Genomic DNA, 16,604 nt, shown 5'->3' with positions numbered 1-16,604 from the left:
GTCAGCTTCTCACTGATATTTTCTGTGGCCAGTGAAACAAGATGGGGACTTCATTGCTGTCTGGAGCATTGTGTATTTAATAGTTGAATTACTGCATGGAATAGACATCATATATGGGCCCTGAATCACTGTTCAAAAAGGGTTTCATGAAGTGCAGAGATGACTCATGTGGTGAGTACTTATGGCTTCAACACTGAAAGTTTCAAAATACTGCTCACTGAATATTACATTCTCATACATGACTAATGATCTTTAACCATAAATCAGGCAGCAGTTAGCACTGATATTATCAGTATTATTAGTTGTAGTATCAGTAATATTTCCCTGAAATCACGCGAGGTGGGTAAATGTGTACCATATTCAAATGTAATCCTCCTCGTTGCTTTGCTTTGACATCTTTGATGTCTTCGTATCATGGTCACATATAAACCCTCTGTAGAATACCTTTTTTTTCTGTCTGTAGTTTCTGTGAAACTACTGGAGAATATGGTTAGGCGAGGAACGAAAGCTCATAATGAAACAGAAGAAAAGAGATGAAAGCCCCCTATGTGGAATTTCAAAAAAACAAACTCCTACTCAAAACGTGTAAATGAAAGTTTTTCTGAGAACAGTGTCTTTGATGGACAGTTCCGTGATTGATATTGTGCTTGCTTCAGTCACAATTACAGCTTCCTGGTAATACCTTGACTTGACTTATCTGATTTAGAGAAGACACAGTGGTTGAGAGAAGAAAAAGAAGGCGACAGTCTCAGATGTCTTCAAATAAATGCAAAGCAGAATCATAATAAGAGGCAGTAATCTTTTTGTTTAAACATTTTATGTAATTTCCCTCTAAGAAAAAGCCATTCAGGGTGTTTACATGATCTTATGGTCCTGTGAGGGCCTGGGGCTCCAGGCTCTTTGGAGGTACCCTCACTTGATTATGAGATGTACTGTCCAGATGTGATTTTATATAGGTAAAATAAAATTGTAAATTGCAAGATATTTGTAATTGTTATGGAAGAATACTGTAAAAAACTAGGCCGATATTTATGGGGGCCCTACCTCTTGTTAGATTTCCATTTTCTTTAATTGATTACCGTTCAGCTGTTTGTTTACCAACATTCTTCAAAATGACTTATTTTTGTGATAAACAAAAAAGAAACTTAACTTCGATCAACCTGAGGGTGAGTAAATTATGATATACAATGGTACAGTCTATAATTGTAAATTAATACATTGTAATTATAAATTGTAAAATATACAGGCACCAATATGACATACCATAATACCGAAAATGTTGTTTTACAGTTATGAAAATGAACACGTTGAAAAGACTAATAGGCCTTTACAACATTAAAGAGGTAATACTCTATTCCAGTCGTTTTAACTGTCTGTATTAGTTTATACTTTTATATAGTCTTTGCTTACATGTTTTACAGCTTATTAAGCACAATCATTGTAAAATGTAAGCATCTAAATGCACTCTTTATGTAATGATGACCTTTCCCCAGCAGTTTAAGACATTTATTTGACATAACAGTCTGTCAGGGTGTTAAAAATATCTGTTTAAGATTGTGCATGTGAGCATGCCCAGTGATTATGAAACTGTTCTAATTCTGCGGAGAGTCCAGTGAAAACATTTCCTGGCAGACTCAAAGGGAAACTAATATTATCTAAATGAATTCTTTTATTTAATGTTGTTTGCAGAGCTTGACATTTGATTACTAAAATAATTTTGTAATATGAACTTTCCCACCCAAATGTATTTAAAATTCAAAACTACAAGAGTTCAAAACTGCAGGAGGCCTTTTGTCAGTGGAACATCTTGAATTATATTAAATATAATTTATCTCACATTATTTTCTAAAACGAATGCTCAGAACTGCTTGAGTATAGAGAGAAGAGATTGTTTTTTAATGTGTGTAGAAGGAGATAGTCACATCAGTCCGTGCCCGATTGCCTTTCATTGTGCAAGTGCATCGAAGCCTCCAAAAAGATGACCATCATTGCTGATTTTGACCACTACACGAATTAGTGAAGCTGACCAAAAGTAACAAGGGGGGGCAACTCAGACCTAGTCTTGACCCACAGTCTGACCTCCAGTCCTGGAGGCTGATTGGAGACATCTTCCCTGTTTGTTCAGACATAAAGAATATGTAGAGAGCAGAAAGAGATGGAGAGGAGCTTCTCTCTTTGTAGCACTGGGGTTTTTCTCTCTGTGCTGTACAATCGCTAGTACCCCCCCCCCCCCCCCATCCACCCTCTCGGTTTGAAATGCAAAGTTAACAGATTTACCCATGCCTTCGAGCCCCGCACGCTCGCTCCTAATCTATTCTAATGTCTCAAAAAGCCTTTCCTTGGAGTTACAGACAAATTTCACACTCAAGTTGTTTGTAAAAGTCATTCTAAATCATGAGTTTTAGTGGAAAAGAAAGTTTCTTAAGTAAGAGACTGTTCATAGATGCTGCTGTGGCTGGACTACTGATTTACGTCACACTTAACAGCTCAGTTCATTCAGATTAATTCTCTACAGTGATTTGTAAGTTTGTTCACGATATCCATAAAATAAGGCTGGGTTACAGCTGTTGGTCATATTCACTTTTTTGAAAAACTTTTAACGTTCAGCTTGTAGGTAATGCTAATGTCCAGTTGTTTTTATAAACAAAAAGCCTTTACTTCACCAAAAGTGCTTTAGATCTCAAGCATTTGAGTTTTGATTAAAGGGACCTTTCAGACAAAAATGAACATTTGTTTATCATTTTGTTACAGGTGCCGTCACATTTAAGGGTAAAATCCAGTCATTTCAAAAAAAATGTGCGCAATTGGGAGTTTTGAGTGAGGGTGAAAAAGATCCCCAGTACATATAAGTTTGTAATGCAAATTCACTTTGACCAACAGAAAGCTACTTGGTTTGAAAGTGACTGAAATGGACCTCCAAAACTTATTTTTCAAAGTAATTCAAAATGTTGCTATCAGAAAGTTTTTGTACCCACATTAATGATTAAGGTGCAAAACTGCCACCTACTATGTTGAAGTGTCAACCAGATATTACCATATGTGTATCATTAACAGAAAATGATTATTTATTTTTTGAAATATCATAGTTTTCATCAGTACTGGTATTGTCCACTAGACCATTAGACCCCATTGATTGTCATTACAAGAAAAATAAATAAATTTGTCTATAAAAAAATATTATAATAATAAAATATTTTGCTGTTATAAACATGTCACTTTGCAGAACTTTAGAAATAAATTTTAACATGAATGTGGAATATTCTAATCACCAAAGTGAACAGTTGCATATTTCATGGGTACCAAAGTTTAAGACTTCCGTAAAACAGAACTTTCCTAATTTGTTTGCACAAGGAAATCTGGGATGTGCCATTTCATACCAATCTTCTGCTACCCATTATTTCACCCTCAAATAAAGGAATGATTTTCTCTCCTCTAATCTAATGGGTGTAAAATTTGCCATGACAATATAATTATTTTTAGGGTCCTATTTGCATTTCCAGCCTTCTCCTAAGTAAATGTTAGGGTTTAAGGTCTTTATAGATAAATTAATAATATCAAGTATTTAAAATAGCATGAAACATTTAAATTGAGTAATTCCACTTCCTGAAGGGCACGTTTAGGGTATTTTACATTTGCATGCAGACAGATACATCGGCCCTAATCACTGAGACGGAAATTGTAGTTAAGAGTGTGAAATATTTCACAGGGCCCTTTTCGAGTCTATCTGACTTTGTCTTACAAAGCCTGAGGTATTATTGTTAAGATAAAAAGAAAACAAACTCATCTATCATTTTTCCTCATTTTAATAGGTGCGGCTTAAGCACATTAAGAGGACTCAAATACAGTTTGTCCTTCATTTAAACGGTCATATCCGTGGTGATTTTGTCTGTGAAACAGAGGACAGAGCTCAGTAAGATTTTTTTTCCCTGCTGCTAAATGTAAAGATGAAACGTGATCAGGAGCTTGAGTTCCCACTCATCTTAATCTGCTCTGTTAGGTTAATAAACCTCTGTGATTGGTTACCTTGATTGGTCATCACGCTCGCTGTGTCACACAGACCTCTTCCTGACTTTGCAGGAGCGCTGTGAGCCATAATAACAGGCCATATTTGTGTCTTTAAAGCACAAGCGTCTGCCTCAGGCATGTATGTTCTGTCTTCTGATCATGTGATAGAGATGGTAATTGATTTCTCATTCTCTGGCTTAAGGCAGTAACCTAAAAAGAAAAGCATAGGTTAATGACAGCTAGTTTGTAGGTCATTAAAAAATTTAATACTGGTGATCTATATGAAACAGACTTTGCTATTAGACTTTGATTTTGTTATATGTAATTGAAACTGGCACAGTCACCTTGGAGGAGTAATTTACTTCTGCCCTCTACCTTAGCTATACAGTATATGCACAGATGATAATACGGTATGTTATCAACCAGTGAATACAATTTTATAATATGTATTTATTTACTTATTACATATTACTATTTGGTCCATTTAGGCAATTAGTTTACTTTATTTAAATCCAATTTATTATAATCATTTATTTTCTTCTCCATGATTTCACTCAGAGTAACATCTCGGTTACATATGTAACCCTCATTCCTTAAAAGAGGGAACAGAGATGTCATGTTGGCAATGACCAATGAATTGTGATCTCACTTAGATAGACCAATCCACTTCGAGTGTAAACTAAAAGTCAATGCACAATGGCATGCGATGATTGCGTCCAGCTGCTGCTCATCCCAGCGCGAGTATAACTAGGCAGCAGGTGCAACGCATACTCAAGTGACCTGGCCGCTCAGTGATGGTACAGCAGCTGTGGCGACGTGACGTGACGTCTCCGTTCCCTCCTTCAGCGAATGAGGGCTATATAAGAAAGTAAAACAACTGGTAGTGAGAAGTCTTTGGAGAGGCAAACAGGTCTACCTGAGCGGCTCCGAAATGTCTCCAAATCAGCTGGAGTCTTCATGTCCCGGGGAGCTCAGCTCATGACTGCTCATCATTGCCTGCCAGTTTGTGCAGACCCGGAATGTGATTAGCACAAAGTAACCTCAGATGCCTCTGACTCCAGAGGAGGTGGCGGGGAAATTGTGACATGCGACGGGAGCGTAGACCACCTTGTTGGTTGATGTATGCAACAGTTGCAGTCAAGTCTGCTTTATTGTCAATTCTTCCACATGTACAGTACATACATACAGAGAATTGAAATGGCCTAACTCTCAGACCATTGGAGCATAAAGATAACACTAACAGTAGAACAGTAAATACAGATAAAATATAAAGTACAACTAGAAAAATATACAAATAGGTCATGTATAATGAAAGATAAGTAAAGCAGCACAATGCACATGGCAGATAGAGTGCAAACCAGTGAAGTGAACAATATAATGATTGTAGTGCAAAGAGTTTATTCGGTCTAATTAAAGTGTCATAAATCTCAGAGAGCAGTTCTTTATTTAAACTGACAGAAGTAGTTGAATTTGGTAGTGCTGAATGAGGTAGTGAGCAGACCAATGCTGGCAAGGTCGGGAGGAAGTTCAGTTTCCTGACAGCCTGATGAATGAAGCTGTCCTTCAGTCTGCTGATCCTGGCCTGGAGACTCCGCAGTCTCCTCCCTGATGGCAGCAGACTGAAGAAGCTGTGTGACGGGTGAGTGGGATCACCTGCGATGCAGAGGGCTTTACGGGTGAGACGGGTTCCGTAAATATCCTGGAGGGTGGGGAGGGAGACACCAACAATCTTCTCAGCTGTTCTCACTATGCGTTGAAGGGTCTTCTGGCAGGACGCGTTTCAGGTGCCATACAACACAGTGATGCAGCTTGTCAGGATGCTCTCGATGGTACCTCTGTAGAAGGTGCACATGATGGGGGCCGGGGCTCTGGCTCTTCTCAGTTTGCGGAGGAAGTAGAGATGCTGCTGTGCTTTCTTGGCCAGTGCTGTGGTGTTGTCTGTCTAGGAGAGGTCTTCTGTGATGTGCACACCCAGGAATTTGAATGTGGATTTGTTACTGACGACCCGTACTGCCTGAGGTCTCCAACAGCCAGTTGCACAGCGAAGTGTTGAGCCCCAGCTGGACCAGTTTGTGAATGAGCTGTCGAGGGATGATTGTGTTGAATGCTGAACTGAAGTCTATGAACAGCATTCTGACGTATGAGTCTTTTTAGTCCAGATGTGTCCTGTGTAAGTGCTGAGTGTAGGGTAGTGATTATGGAATCATCGATCGAGTGGTTAGATAAATATGCAAACTGGAAGGGGTCCAGGAAGGGGGGAGGGCAGACTTGATATGGTGCATGACTAGCCGTTCAAAGCACTTAATGAGAATGGGAGTGAGTGCAACTGGACGCTAGTCATTGAAGCAGGATGGAGACGGCTTCTTTGTGACTGGAATGTTGGTGGTAGCTTTGAAGCATGTGGGAACAACAGCCTGACTAAGCGAGATGTTGAAAATGTCTGTGAAGACATCAGTGAGTTCCACTGCATAGTCTCTTAGTACACACCCATGAATGTTGTCAGGACCCGGAGCTGTGCATGCATTGATAAGTTAGGATAGGATAGGTTGGCCCTAGCTGTCCTCAGGCCCACCTCTTCTCCAGCTCTGAAGGCAGCGTTCCGTGTCTTCAGGAGTCTGTTGACCTCTCCTGTCATCCATGGCCTCTGGTTGGCCAGGACAGTGATGGTCTTTTTGACTGTTACACCATCAATACACTTGTTGATGTAGGCAGTGACAGTCTCGGAGTACTCTTGGAGGTCTGTGGTGTTATTGTATGTGGCAGCCTGCTTAAACATATTCCAGTCAGTGGTGTCAAAACAGTCTTGAAGAGCATCTGAAGACCCTTCCGACCACACTTGTATTTGTTTGTGAACTGGTTTGGTGAATTTAAGGAGTGGTCTTTATGCAGGCATTAGCATGACAGTGATGTGGTCTGAGGCACCAAGCTGGGGGAGGGGAGGGCCTTGTAAGCTCCTTCCTGTGTGGTGTAAGCAAAGTCCAACGTGATTTTAACTCGTGTTGAAAGTTAATGTGTTGCTGTGTTTTTGGGAACAAACTCTTTAAGTCTGCATGGTTGAAATCCCCAGCTAAGATGAGAAAAGGATCAGGGTTGGCTGTCTGCTGCTCACTGATGTGCTGGTACAGTTCATTTAATGCCTCACTCCTGTTGTTGTTGTTGGAGCAGGGAGGGATGTATACAGCAACGAGTACTATGGCTGAATATTCCCTCAGTAGATAGAACGGCCGGCAGTTAATCATCCTAAACTCCACCAGGGGTGAGCAGAGTTTGCAGATCACAACAGCATCGCGGCACCGCGCATCATTGATGTAACACACAAAGCCCGCCACCGCGTGATTTACCTCCTGCGACAAGGACTCTGTCAGTTCGATAGCATGTCAGCTGATCGAGCTGAATAGCACAGTCTAGAATGATGTTGCTGAGCCATTTTTCCATGAACACAAAAACACAACAGTCTCTTACAGTCCTTTGAGTTGAGAGTAGTAATCGGATGTAGTCCAAGTTATTGTCCAAAGAGCGTACATAAGCCAGAATGGCTTGTGTGGGTCAGCCGTTAGCCTAGCCCAGATACCTCTGCACTTACCCCTCTTTCACTTCCTTTCATGCTGCTTGTGGCGCCATTGTGGGCGAGATGCAGCAGTGGGGGTCGGTAATGGTGAAGGCCTCCGGAGCAGACCGAGATCCCTCAGCTCTTCGGTGTGTGCAGTGTTTAACTCTAAAAAAGTGGTTCTGCCGAAATCAAGCTGAAACTCACGACTTTATGCGTGCTTAAAGACAGGTAGACAAATGAAGCTGAAGGTAGATGAAGACATACAAAAACACTGCGACTCATAAGACAAAAAAAACACGAAAACACCGTTCTGACAGGAGAGACAACATTTTGTGTTGTCCATATGGACCAGCACATGCTTGCCTCGTAAGCGCCATTTGTGATGGTTCAAGGCAAGGCGTACTTCTAACAACCCTAGGCAGTTGATGCGCCAGTGCAGTTTGGGGCCCGTCCGAACCCCCAACACTGCATGCCTGTTGTACGTGGCCCCCCAGCCAGTAGTAGAGGCATCCATGTAAACTACAGCATGCCTGGAGGCCTGTTCCAGGGGCACTGCTGCCTAGAGAAATGCAAGGTCTGACCATGGGGTGAAGGTTTGGCAGCATGCCGATGTGACTTGGACCCAGTGAGTGCTGCGTTGCCACGCCCACCTCGGGACTCGGCCATGAAACTAGTGTTGATGTGGTCTCATATGAACACAGAGCCCAAGGAGCCTCTGAAACTGTTTCAGTGGGACCACTGTCCTGCTCTTGAACATTTTCAGGGAGTTCAACACTATCTGAGCACATTCTTGCATGCAGCATGCTGTCTGTTTGACCGAATCCAACTCCATACTGAGAAAAGAAATCCTCTGTGTCGGGGAGAGTTTGCCTTTTTCCTAGTTGACCCAAAGGCCCAATTGTCTGAGGTGCGAGAGCACCAAGTCTCTGTGTTCACACAACATCTAAAACTACATGACAGTCTCTGTCACCGCCTTTGTTAAAAAAAACTAACAGGTTAGTTTTAACCATAGATACTTGGTTTAAAAAACGTCTTTCTGACCTACTTACTTCAGCAAGCCACCTTAACCATTAAACTCATCTAAAGTGCATGATGCAACAGCATCTTTCCTCACTCAACCAAACACTTCCTGTCTGAATTCGTGGAGAGATGGGCATCACCACCAGATTAAAACATTTTTATAGGCACATTCACTTCACAGATGGGTTTAAAACATGCAATGCTGCTCGAGGCAATGATGTGCTATCATGAAGAGTATTACTGAATGTTTCATCATGAAATTAGAGTCTCTTTGGTCTTCATTTAGCTGGATAGTTATGACAGAACAGCCTTCTATAGATGAATAAAATCAGCCAAATACTATAGAATGGAAGTATCTCTTTGGTCTTTTAATGTAATCAGACAAAGCACCAAATGCATATAAGCTAGGATTTATTTTGATCTTTGATGGTTATCGTTTGGTTTGTGCTTATTTGAATTTTCAATAATCTTTTTACATCTACAGAAATCAAGCTTGTCCTCGGGCTCTGTGACACAGCTATTGTTGGACACTGAATAGATTTCTCTGCATAGAGCTACAGAGCCAAAAGCACCCAGGAAACCGAAGAAAGAAATCTTTCTGATTTAGTCTCCATCCCATGCAGCCCGCTAGCATCAGCAAAATTGTCTTTACCCTCATCTAGCTGCCCATCACTTCTCTCTCTCCACCCAAAAAAATGTATACCTTCCTATTGACTCTAAATCTCAAAGCTTTATTAACTGTAGGTTTGACCAACCGATGGCTGTTGCACTTGCCCTGTGGATCGCTCTGCAGTATACAGGCTGCATAATTACTGTACTTGCGCTTTGAGATACAGGATAATTAATTTGTGGTGTTCTGAAGGTTTTATGCCCCCTGATGTTCACTAGGACCACCTCTCTTTGTAACATGTCCAGCCCATCATTAATGACCATTAGCCTGTTTCCAGGCTGTGATGGATTGTAGTTTAATGGTTTGGGCTGTTCTATAACTTGATGTTGATCATGGTTTGCCAAAGTTTTTAATTTAAAGAATTGCTTTTAAAATCATCTCTTTAAATTCTCTTTTAATTTGTCTCTTTTGTAATTGAAATTGGAATTGATTTGAAATAACATGAATTAGAAAAAAACACGTAATGGTATTATGTGAAATTAAGTGTTTTTCCACTCTGATCAATAAAGACTATAAATTATTTTTAATTTAAGACTTTTTAAAATTAATTAAATCAATAAAATAAATTAATAAATAATTTAGTTATTAACCATCTTATTAAATTGAGCTATTGAACGTCTATCAATTCAGCATTCAAAGTTTGTGATGATAAACTTTAACATTTATTTTTATTTCTGTTTATATATTTATCAAACGATTAATCATGATCACATCCAAAATAAAAAAAGTTTATATATTTTTGTGTAATATGTATATTTATTATGTATATATGAATACAAACACATGCATGTATATATGAAAATTTTTGTTTATGTATTAAATATATTTATATACAGTATAACATTTAAGAATATAAATATTTGCATGTAATATATAATATAAATATAAAATATATACTGTTTGTGTCTATTTATATATACAAAATAAATATACACAGTACACATACATATATAAACAAAAACTTTTGTTTTGGATGTAATTTATCACAATTAATCATTTAACACCACTAATATATATCATCATATATATTTTGAAAATGCTTACATGGATTTACATGCAAATATTTATATTCTTAAATGTTATACTGTATATAAATATATTTAATACATAAACAAAAATTTTCATATATACATGCATGTGTTTGTATTCATATATACATAATAAATATACATATTACACAAAAATATATAAACTTTTTTATTTTGGATGTGACTTATTGACTTGGCGCCGGTACAGGATGGCTGCCTCCGTGACGTGCTCTGCATATGTTTTTGTCTTTTTGTTAGTTTGTCCTGTCTTTAGTTATATTCCTGCAATCAGTTTCACCAGGGATGAACTGCTGAACATTCGGCAGAACGCACCACAAGATGTTTTTCCGGATTTCAATTATTCGGACGTTTTACTGAATATTGTTATCGGAGGAGCAGCGGCGCTGATCAAACGCTTCAGGACGCGCAGGCGGGGAAAGCGAGCTGGCGCGCTCGTAAGACTCAGGAAGTGCGGATTTCGAACGCCGTTGCCTAGCATCCATCTAGCAAATCTACGCTCTCTACCCAACAAAACGGACGAACTCCTTCTGCTTTCTCGGACAAATAAGGATTTCACACACTCTGCTGCTCTGTGTTTCACGGAAACCTGGCTGAATGACGCCATACCGGACAGCGCGCTCCATCTGCCGGGCTTTCAGCTGTTTAGAGCGGATCGCGACGCAGAATCAACGGGGAAATCGCGCGGCGGCGGAACATGCTTTTACATCAATGAACGGTGGTGTACAGATGTAATTGTGTTAAAGAAGATGTGCTGTCCTGATCTAGAAATGCAGTTTGTCAACTGCAAGCCGTTCTATTCGCCGCGGGAGTTTCACTCGCTCATTCTGGTTAGTGTTTACATCCCTCCGCAAGCGCAAGTAAGTCTGGCTTTACAGAAACTCGCTGAGCACATCACAGAGATAGAACAACAACACCCGGACTCTGTTTTAATCATTCTCGGGGACTTTAATAAAGCCAATCTCTCCCGTGAACTGCCAAAATACAGACAGCATGTTACATGTCCCACCAGAGACAGTAATATATTGGATCACTGTTACACCACAATAAAGGATGCATATCACTCTGTTCCACGAGCAGCTTTGGGACGTTCTGATCACCTTCTGGTTCATCTTATACCGACCTACAGGCAGAAACTAAAATCAGCTAAACCTGTATTAAGGACCGTAAAAAGATGGACTAATGAAGCAGAGTAGGATTTACAATCTTGTTTTGACCTCACTGATTGGAGTGTTTTTGAAGCTGCTGCCACCGATATGGACGAACTCACAGAGACCGTAACATCATATATCAGTTTCTGTGAGGATATGTGTATTCCTACCAAGACTCAACTAAATTACAACAATGACAAACCGTGGTTCACTGCAAAACTCAGACAGCTCCGTCAGGCCAAAGAAGATGCTTACAGGAAGGGGGACAATGTCTGGTATAAACAGGCTAAATACACACTGGAAAAGGAGATCAGAGTGGCAAAGAGGAATTATTCTGAAAAAATAAGGACTCAGTTCACTTCGAACGACTCAGCATCAGTGTGGAAAAGTCTAAAGAAGATCACCAATTACAAGACACCACCCTCCAGCACTGTGGAAAATCAACGACTGGCAGACGATCTGAACGAGTTTTACTGCAGGTTTGAAAGAACACCCATCACCTGCCCTGAACACCTCTCCACACAACCGTTCACACCAATAACAACTCCTGCAACCAACCCTGAATGCCTCTCCAAACAACCGTTCACACCATTAACAGCTCCTGCAACCAATCCTGAACACCTCTCCAATCAAGCACTCTCACCATTCACACCTCCTGCATCCCCCCTCTCCCCCACACCTGCAATACAGATCAGCGAGGATGCGGTGCGCCAGGTCTTCCGGAAGCAGAAAAGGAAAAAAGCACCAGGCCCAGATTGTGTTACACCAGCCTGTCTGAAATCCTGTGCTGACCAGCTGGCCCCCATCTTCACAAAGATCTTCAACAGATCGCTGGAGCTGTGCGAAGTCCCTTCATGCTTCAAACGCTCCACCATCATCCCCATCCCAAAGAAATCCAAAATTACTGGACTAAATGACTACAGGCCTGTGGCTCTAACGTCTGTAGTCATGAAGTCATTTGAAAAACTGGTGCTGGCCCACCTGAAGGACATCACTGGACCCTTGCTAGATCCTCTTCAGTTTGCCTACAGAGCAAACAGCTCTGTGGACGATGCAGTAAACATTGGACTGCATTATGTTCCGCAACACCTAGACAGACCGGGGACCTATGTGAGGATCCTGTTTGTGGACTTCAGCTTGGCTTTTAATACGATCATGCCAAACCTCCTCATGCCCAAACTAACTCAGCTCTCCGTGCCCACCTCCGTCTGTCAGTGGATCAACAGCTTCCTGACAGACAGGCAGCAGCTAGTGAGGCTGGGAAAATACACATCCAGCACCCGTACAATCAGCACCGGAGCTCCCCAGGGCTGTGTTCTCTCCCCACTGCTCTTTTCCCTGTACACTAATGACTGCACATCTAAGGACCCCTCTGTCAAGCTCCTGAAGTTTGCAGATGACACCACACTCATCGGCCTCATTCAGGACGGTGACGAGTCTGCTTACAGACAGGAGGTTAAAGAGCTGGCTGTCTGGTGCACTCTCAACAACCTGGAGCTTAACACGCTCAAAACAGTGGAGATGACTGTGGACTTCAGGAGAAACCCCCCTGCACTCCCCCCACTCACCATCATGAACAGCACTGTGACTGCAGTGGAGTCATTCAGGTTCCTGGGCACCACTATCTCTCAGGACCTGAAGTGGGACATTCACATTGACTTCATTGTGAAAAAGGCCCAGCAGAGGTTGTACTTCCTTCGCCAGCTGAGGAAGTTTAACCTGCCACAGGATCTGCTGAAACAGTTCTACTCCACCATCATCGAATCCATCCTCTGCACTTCAGTAACTGTCTGGTTCAGCTCAGCTTCTAAATCGGACCTCAGAAGACTACAGAGGGTAGTCCGGACTGCTGAGCGAATCATCGGCTCAACTCTCCCATCTATTCAAGAACTGTACTTATCCAGAGTGAGCAAAAGGGCTGTTAAAATCACTCTGGACTCCTCACATCCAGCACACTCCCTCTTTGAACTGTTGCCATCTGGTCGACGCTACAGAGCACTGAGCACCAGAACGACCAGACACAGGAACAGTTTCTTCCCTCAGGCAATCCATCTTATGAACAGCTGATACACACTGAACACACTGAACACACTACACTTTATATTTATATACACATACTCTTAATTTATCTAACACACATACTTAGTACACACTTAAATTTTGCACATAATATACATGTACATACATAACTGCATTTTTGTAATATACCTGCCTACAATTGTCAATTTGTATATTGTCATTCCTTGTCTACTTATTTGTATTTTTTGTATTTTTATATTCTTTTATTATGTGTTTTATGTTCTGTCGCTGTCATTCTGTTGTACTGCGGAGCTTCTGTCACGAAAACAAATTCCTCGTATGTGTAAACATACCTGGCAATAAAAGCTCATTCTGATTCTGATTCTGATTCTGATCAAACAAATTTTAATATTACAAAAATATAATGCAAGTAAATGCAAAATGCTGTTTTTAAATGATGATTTCATTTATTGAGGGAAAAAAGCTGTCCAAACCTACCTGGCCCTACGTGAAAAATTTATTGCCCCCTCCTGTTAAATCATGAAAGAACTGTGATCAACCACATTGTTTTAGAAAGCTGAGTTAAATTTCACTAGCCACACCCAGGCCTGATAACTGCCAGAACTGTTATTAGAACCTGTCTGACAAAGTGAAGCATGCTTAAAGAGCAACACATTATGCCACGATCTAAAGACATTCAAGAACAGATGAAAAACAAAATAATTGACATGTATTAGTCTGAAAAGAGTTATAAAGACATTTCTTAGCCTTTGGGACTTCAGTGAGCCACGGTCAGAGCCATTATCCACAAATGGAGAAAACTTGAAACAGTGGTGAACCCTCCCAAGAGCACAGCAACGCTTCATCCATGAGGTCATAAAAGAACCCACAACAACATCTAAAGAACCGCGGGCCTCACTTGTCTGAATTAAGGTCAGTGTTCATGATTTAACAAAATCATGGGCAAAAAAAGGCACCCATGGGAGAGTTCCAAGGCAAAAGCCATTGCTGACCAAAAAGAACACAACTGGTCTCACATTTGCCAAAAAAAATCTTGATTATCCCCAAGACTTTTAGGTTATAAATTTGTGGACCGATGTGACAAAAGTTAAACTTTTTGGAAGGTGTGTGTCCCATTACATCTGGCGTAACACCAACACAGCATTCCATGGAAAGAACATCATACCAACAGTCAAACATGGTGGTGGTTGTAGTGGTAGTGTGATGGTCTGGGGCTGCTTTGCAGCTTCAGGACCTGGATGACTAGCCAAAATGGAACCATGAATTCTGCACTTTATCAGAAAATTCTGAAGGAGAATATCTCTCCATAAGTTTGTGACCTCAAGCTCAAGTGCACTTAGGTTTTGCAGCAGGACAATGATCCCAAACACACCAGCAAGTCCACCTCTGAATGGCTCAAGAGAAACAAAATTAAGGTTTTGGAGTGGCCAAATCAATGTCCAGACTTAAATCCGATTGAGATACTGTGGCATGACCTTAAACAGTCCATTGGTTGCAGCTGCTGCTGCAAAGGGTGGCACAACCAGTTATTAGATTTAGAGGGCAATTACTTTTTCACGTAGTGCCAGGCAGGTTTGGACAGCTTTTTTTCCCTTAATAGATGAAATCATAATTTCAAAACTGCATTTTGTATTTACTCAGGCAATTTTTTTTGTAATATAAAAATTTGTTTGATTATCTGAATCCTTTAAGTGTGACAAATATGCAAAACAAAACAAAAAACAAACAAACAGGAAGGCAAAAACCTTTTCATGGCACTGTATATAGATTAATTTAGAAATTAGAATGCATTTTTTATATTACTATTTATCAATAAAATATGTATCTTTAAGTATATAATTTACTCTAATGTGGTTGAATTTAAATTCTTTCAGTTCTCGTTATTTCGTTATTAAAATTCAATTAATTGTTTGTGTCAGTCACGCAGCAACAGTAAAGGTTTTTCTTTTGCCCAGAGAACAAAAGAAATTTAATTTCTAATGTAATGTTTATTTCTTACAGAATTCTGCCAGCCCAGCTGCGGCAGGCTCCAATGCCCCTGTTACAGGCTATCGGCGCATGGTCATCCCAAATCAACCCCCTCTAACCGCCACCAAGAAATCCACCCCGAAACCACAGGCCTCTCCGAACGCCCCTCCTCCGGCTTCGTCTTCGCCACGACCCCATTACCAGCCCGCTCCCCAGCCTGTCCCTGCATCCTACACCACTGCCTCTACTCCGAGCCAGCCAACCTTCAATGTTCAGGTCAGGGCCACCCAGCCTTCCCCCCAGCAGCAGCCGGTCCGTGGTCCAGCACAGGTACAGTACATGCCGGCTCAACCCAGAGGCCCTGATTTTGCATACGGGCCTCCGCAGCCTGGATTCTGCCCTGCTCCATCTGGAGGCTACCAGGACCAACACTATGGTGGAGCTCCTGCTTATGGAGTTCAGAACACATGGAGAGCAGAGCCAAGTCACCATACTGCTCCTCCACCCAACCAAGGGTACCAGCCCGCTCCCCCGAAAAAAACCTACATCACTGATCCGCCTGCCAGCCTAGCACCCTTTGGTGGTGGGCCTTCTGCTCCTCATAAGGTAAGGGCCACATCTATAGTATGTTCCAAATAACAGTAGAAAAAACAACAACAAATGTATTAGCAAACATATGCTTATTTTGAAAAGCATTCAGGCATATAATTAATTGTCCCCTTTTTGTTGAATTCATTAAATGATGTTCACTGCAATATGTGCGTTTTAAAGCACAGAAACGTAAATTGAAATGTTTTAATATGGCATGTAATCTTTACCAAATTAAAACAAATGTGTTCTGGATAAAAACAGATAATAAAAGATCAATAAAGATCATTATTCATGTTATGAATCTGTAGGTCAGAAGGAACCAAAAACAAAGAACATTTGAAGAAGTTAAAGTTAAAAAAGTACAAGGTAAAAAAATTATATTGACCCTTTCAAAAAAAAGTATACTCTAACATGCATTTAAAAAGGAAAATTATGAATTAATATTTTTTTTTAAGATTATACTTGTGCAAACAGCAATTAAAGGAAAATATAGTTTAAGTTTATTTTTAAATGCAATTAGATTAGCTTTAGTAGGACTGAAAGTACATAATTATGTCATTTCA

General features: G+C 40.7%; 1 protein-coding gene across 5 annotated transcripts in view; it reads left to right on the top strand.

The window, feature by feature from the left end:
• LOC132161225 (lipoma-preferred partner homolog) overlaps positions 1 to 16,604 on the top strand; it is a 213,443-nt gene that overhangs the window by 104,727 nt on the left and 92,112 nt on the right. For all 5 annotated transcript variants that reach the window (XM_059571144.1, XM_059571140.1, XM_059571141.1 and 2 more), the window contains one exon: positions 15,484 to 16,056. In XM_059571144.1, the coding sequence (XP_059427127.1) occupies positions 15,484 to 16,056 (573 nt within the window). The remainder of the gene's footprint in view (positions 1 to 15,483; positions 16,057 to 16,604) is intronic.

This window comes from Carassius carassius, chromosome 17 (genome assembly GCF_963082965.1).
Source record: "Carassius carassius chromosome 17, fCarCar2.1, whole genome shotgun sequence".
Lineage (NCBI taxonomy): Eukaryota > Metazoa > Chordata > Actinopteri > Cypriniformes > Cyprinidae > Carassius > Carassius carassius.
This window is presented reverse-complemented; position numbering and strand designations above follow the sequence as displayed.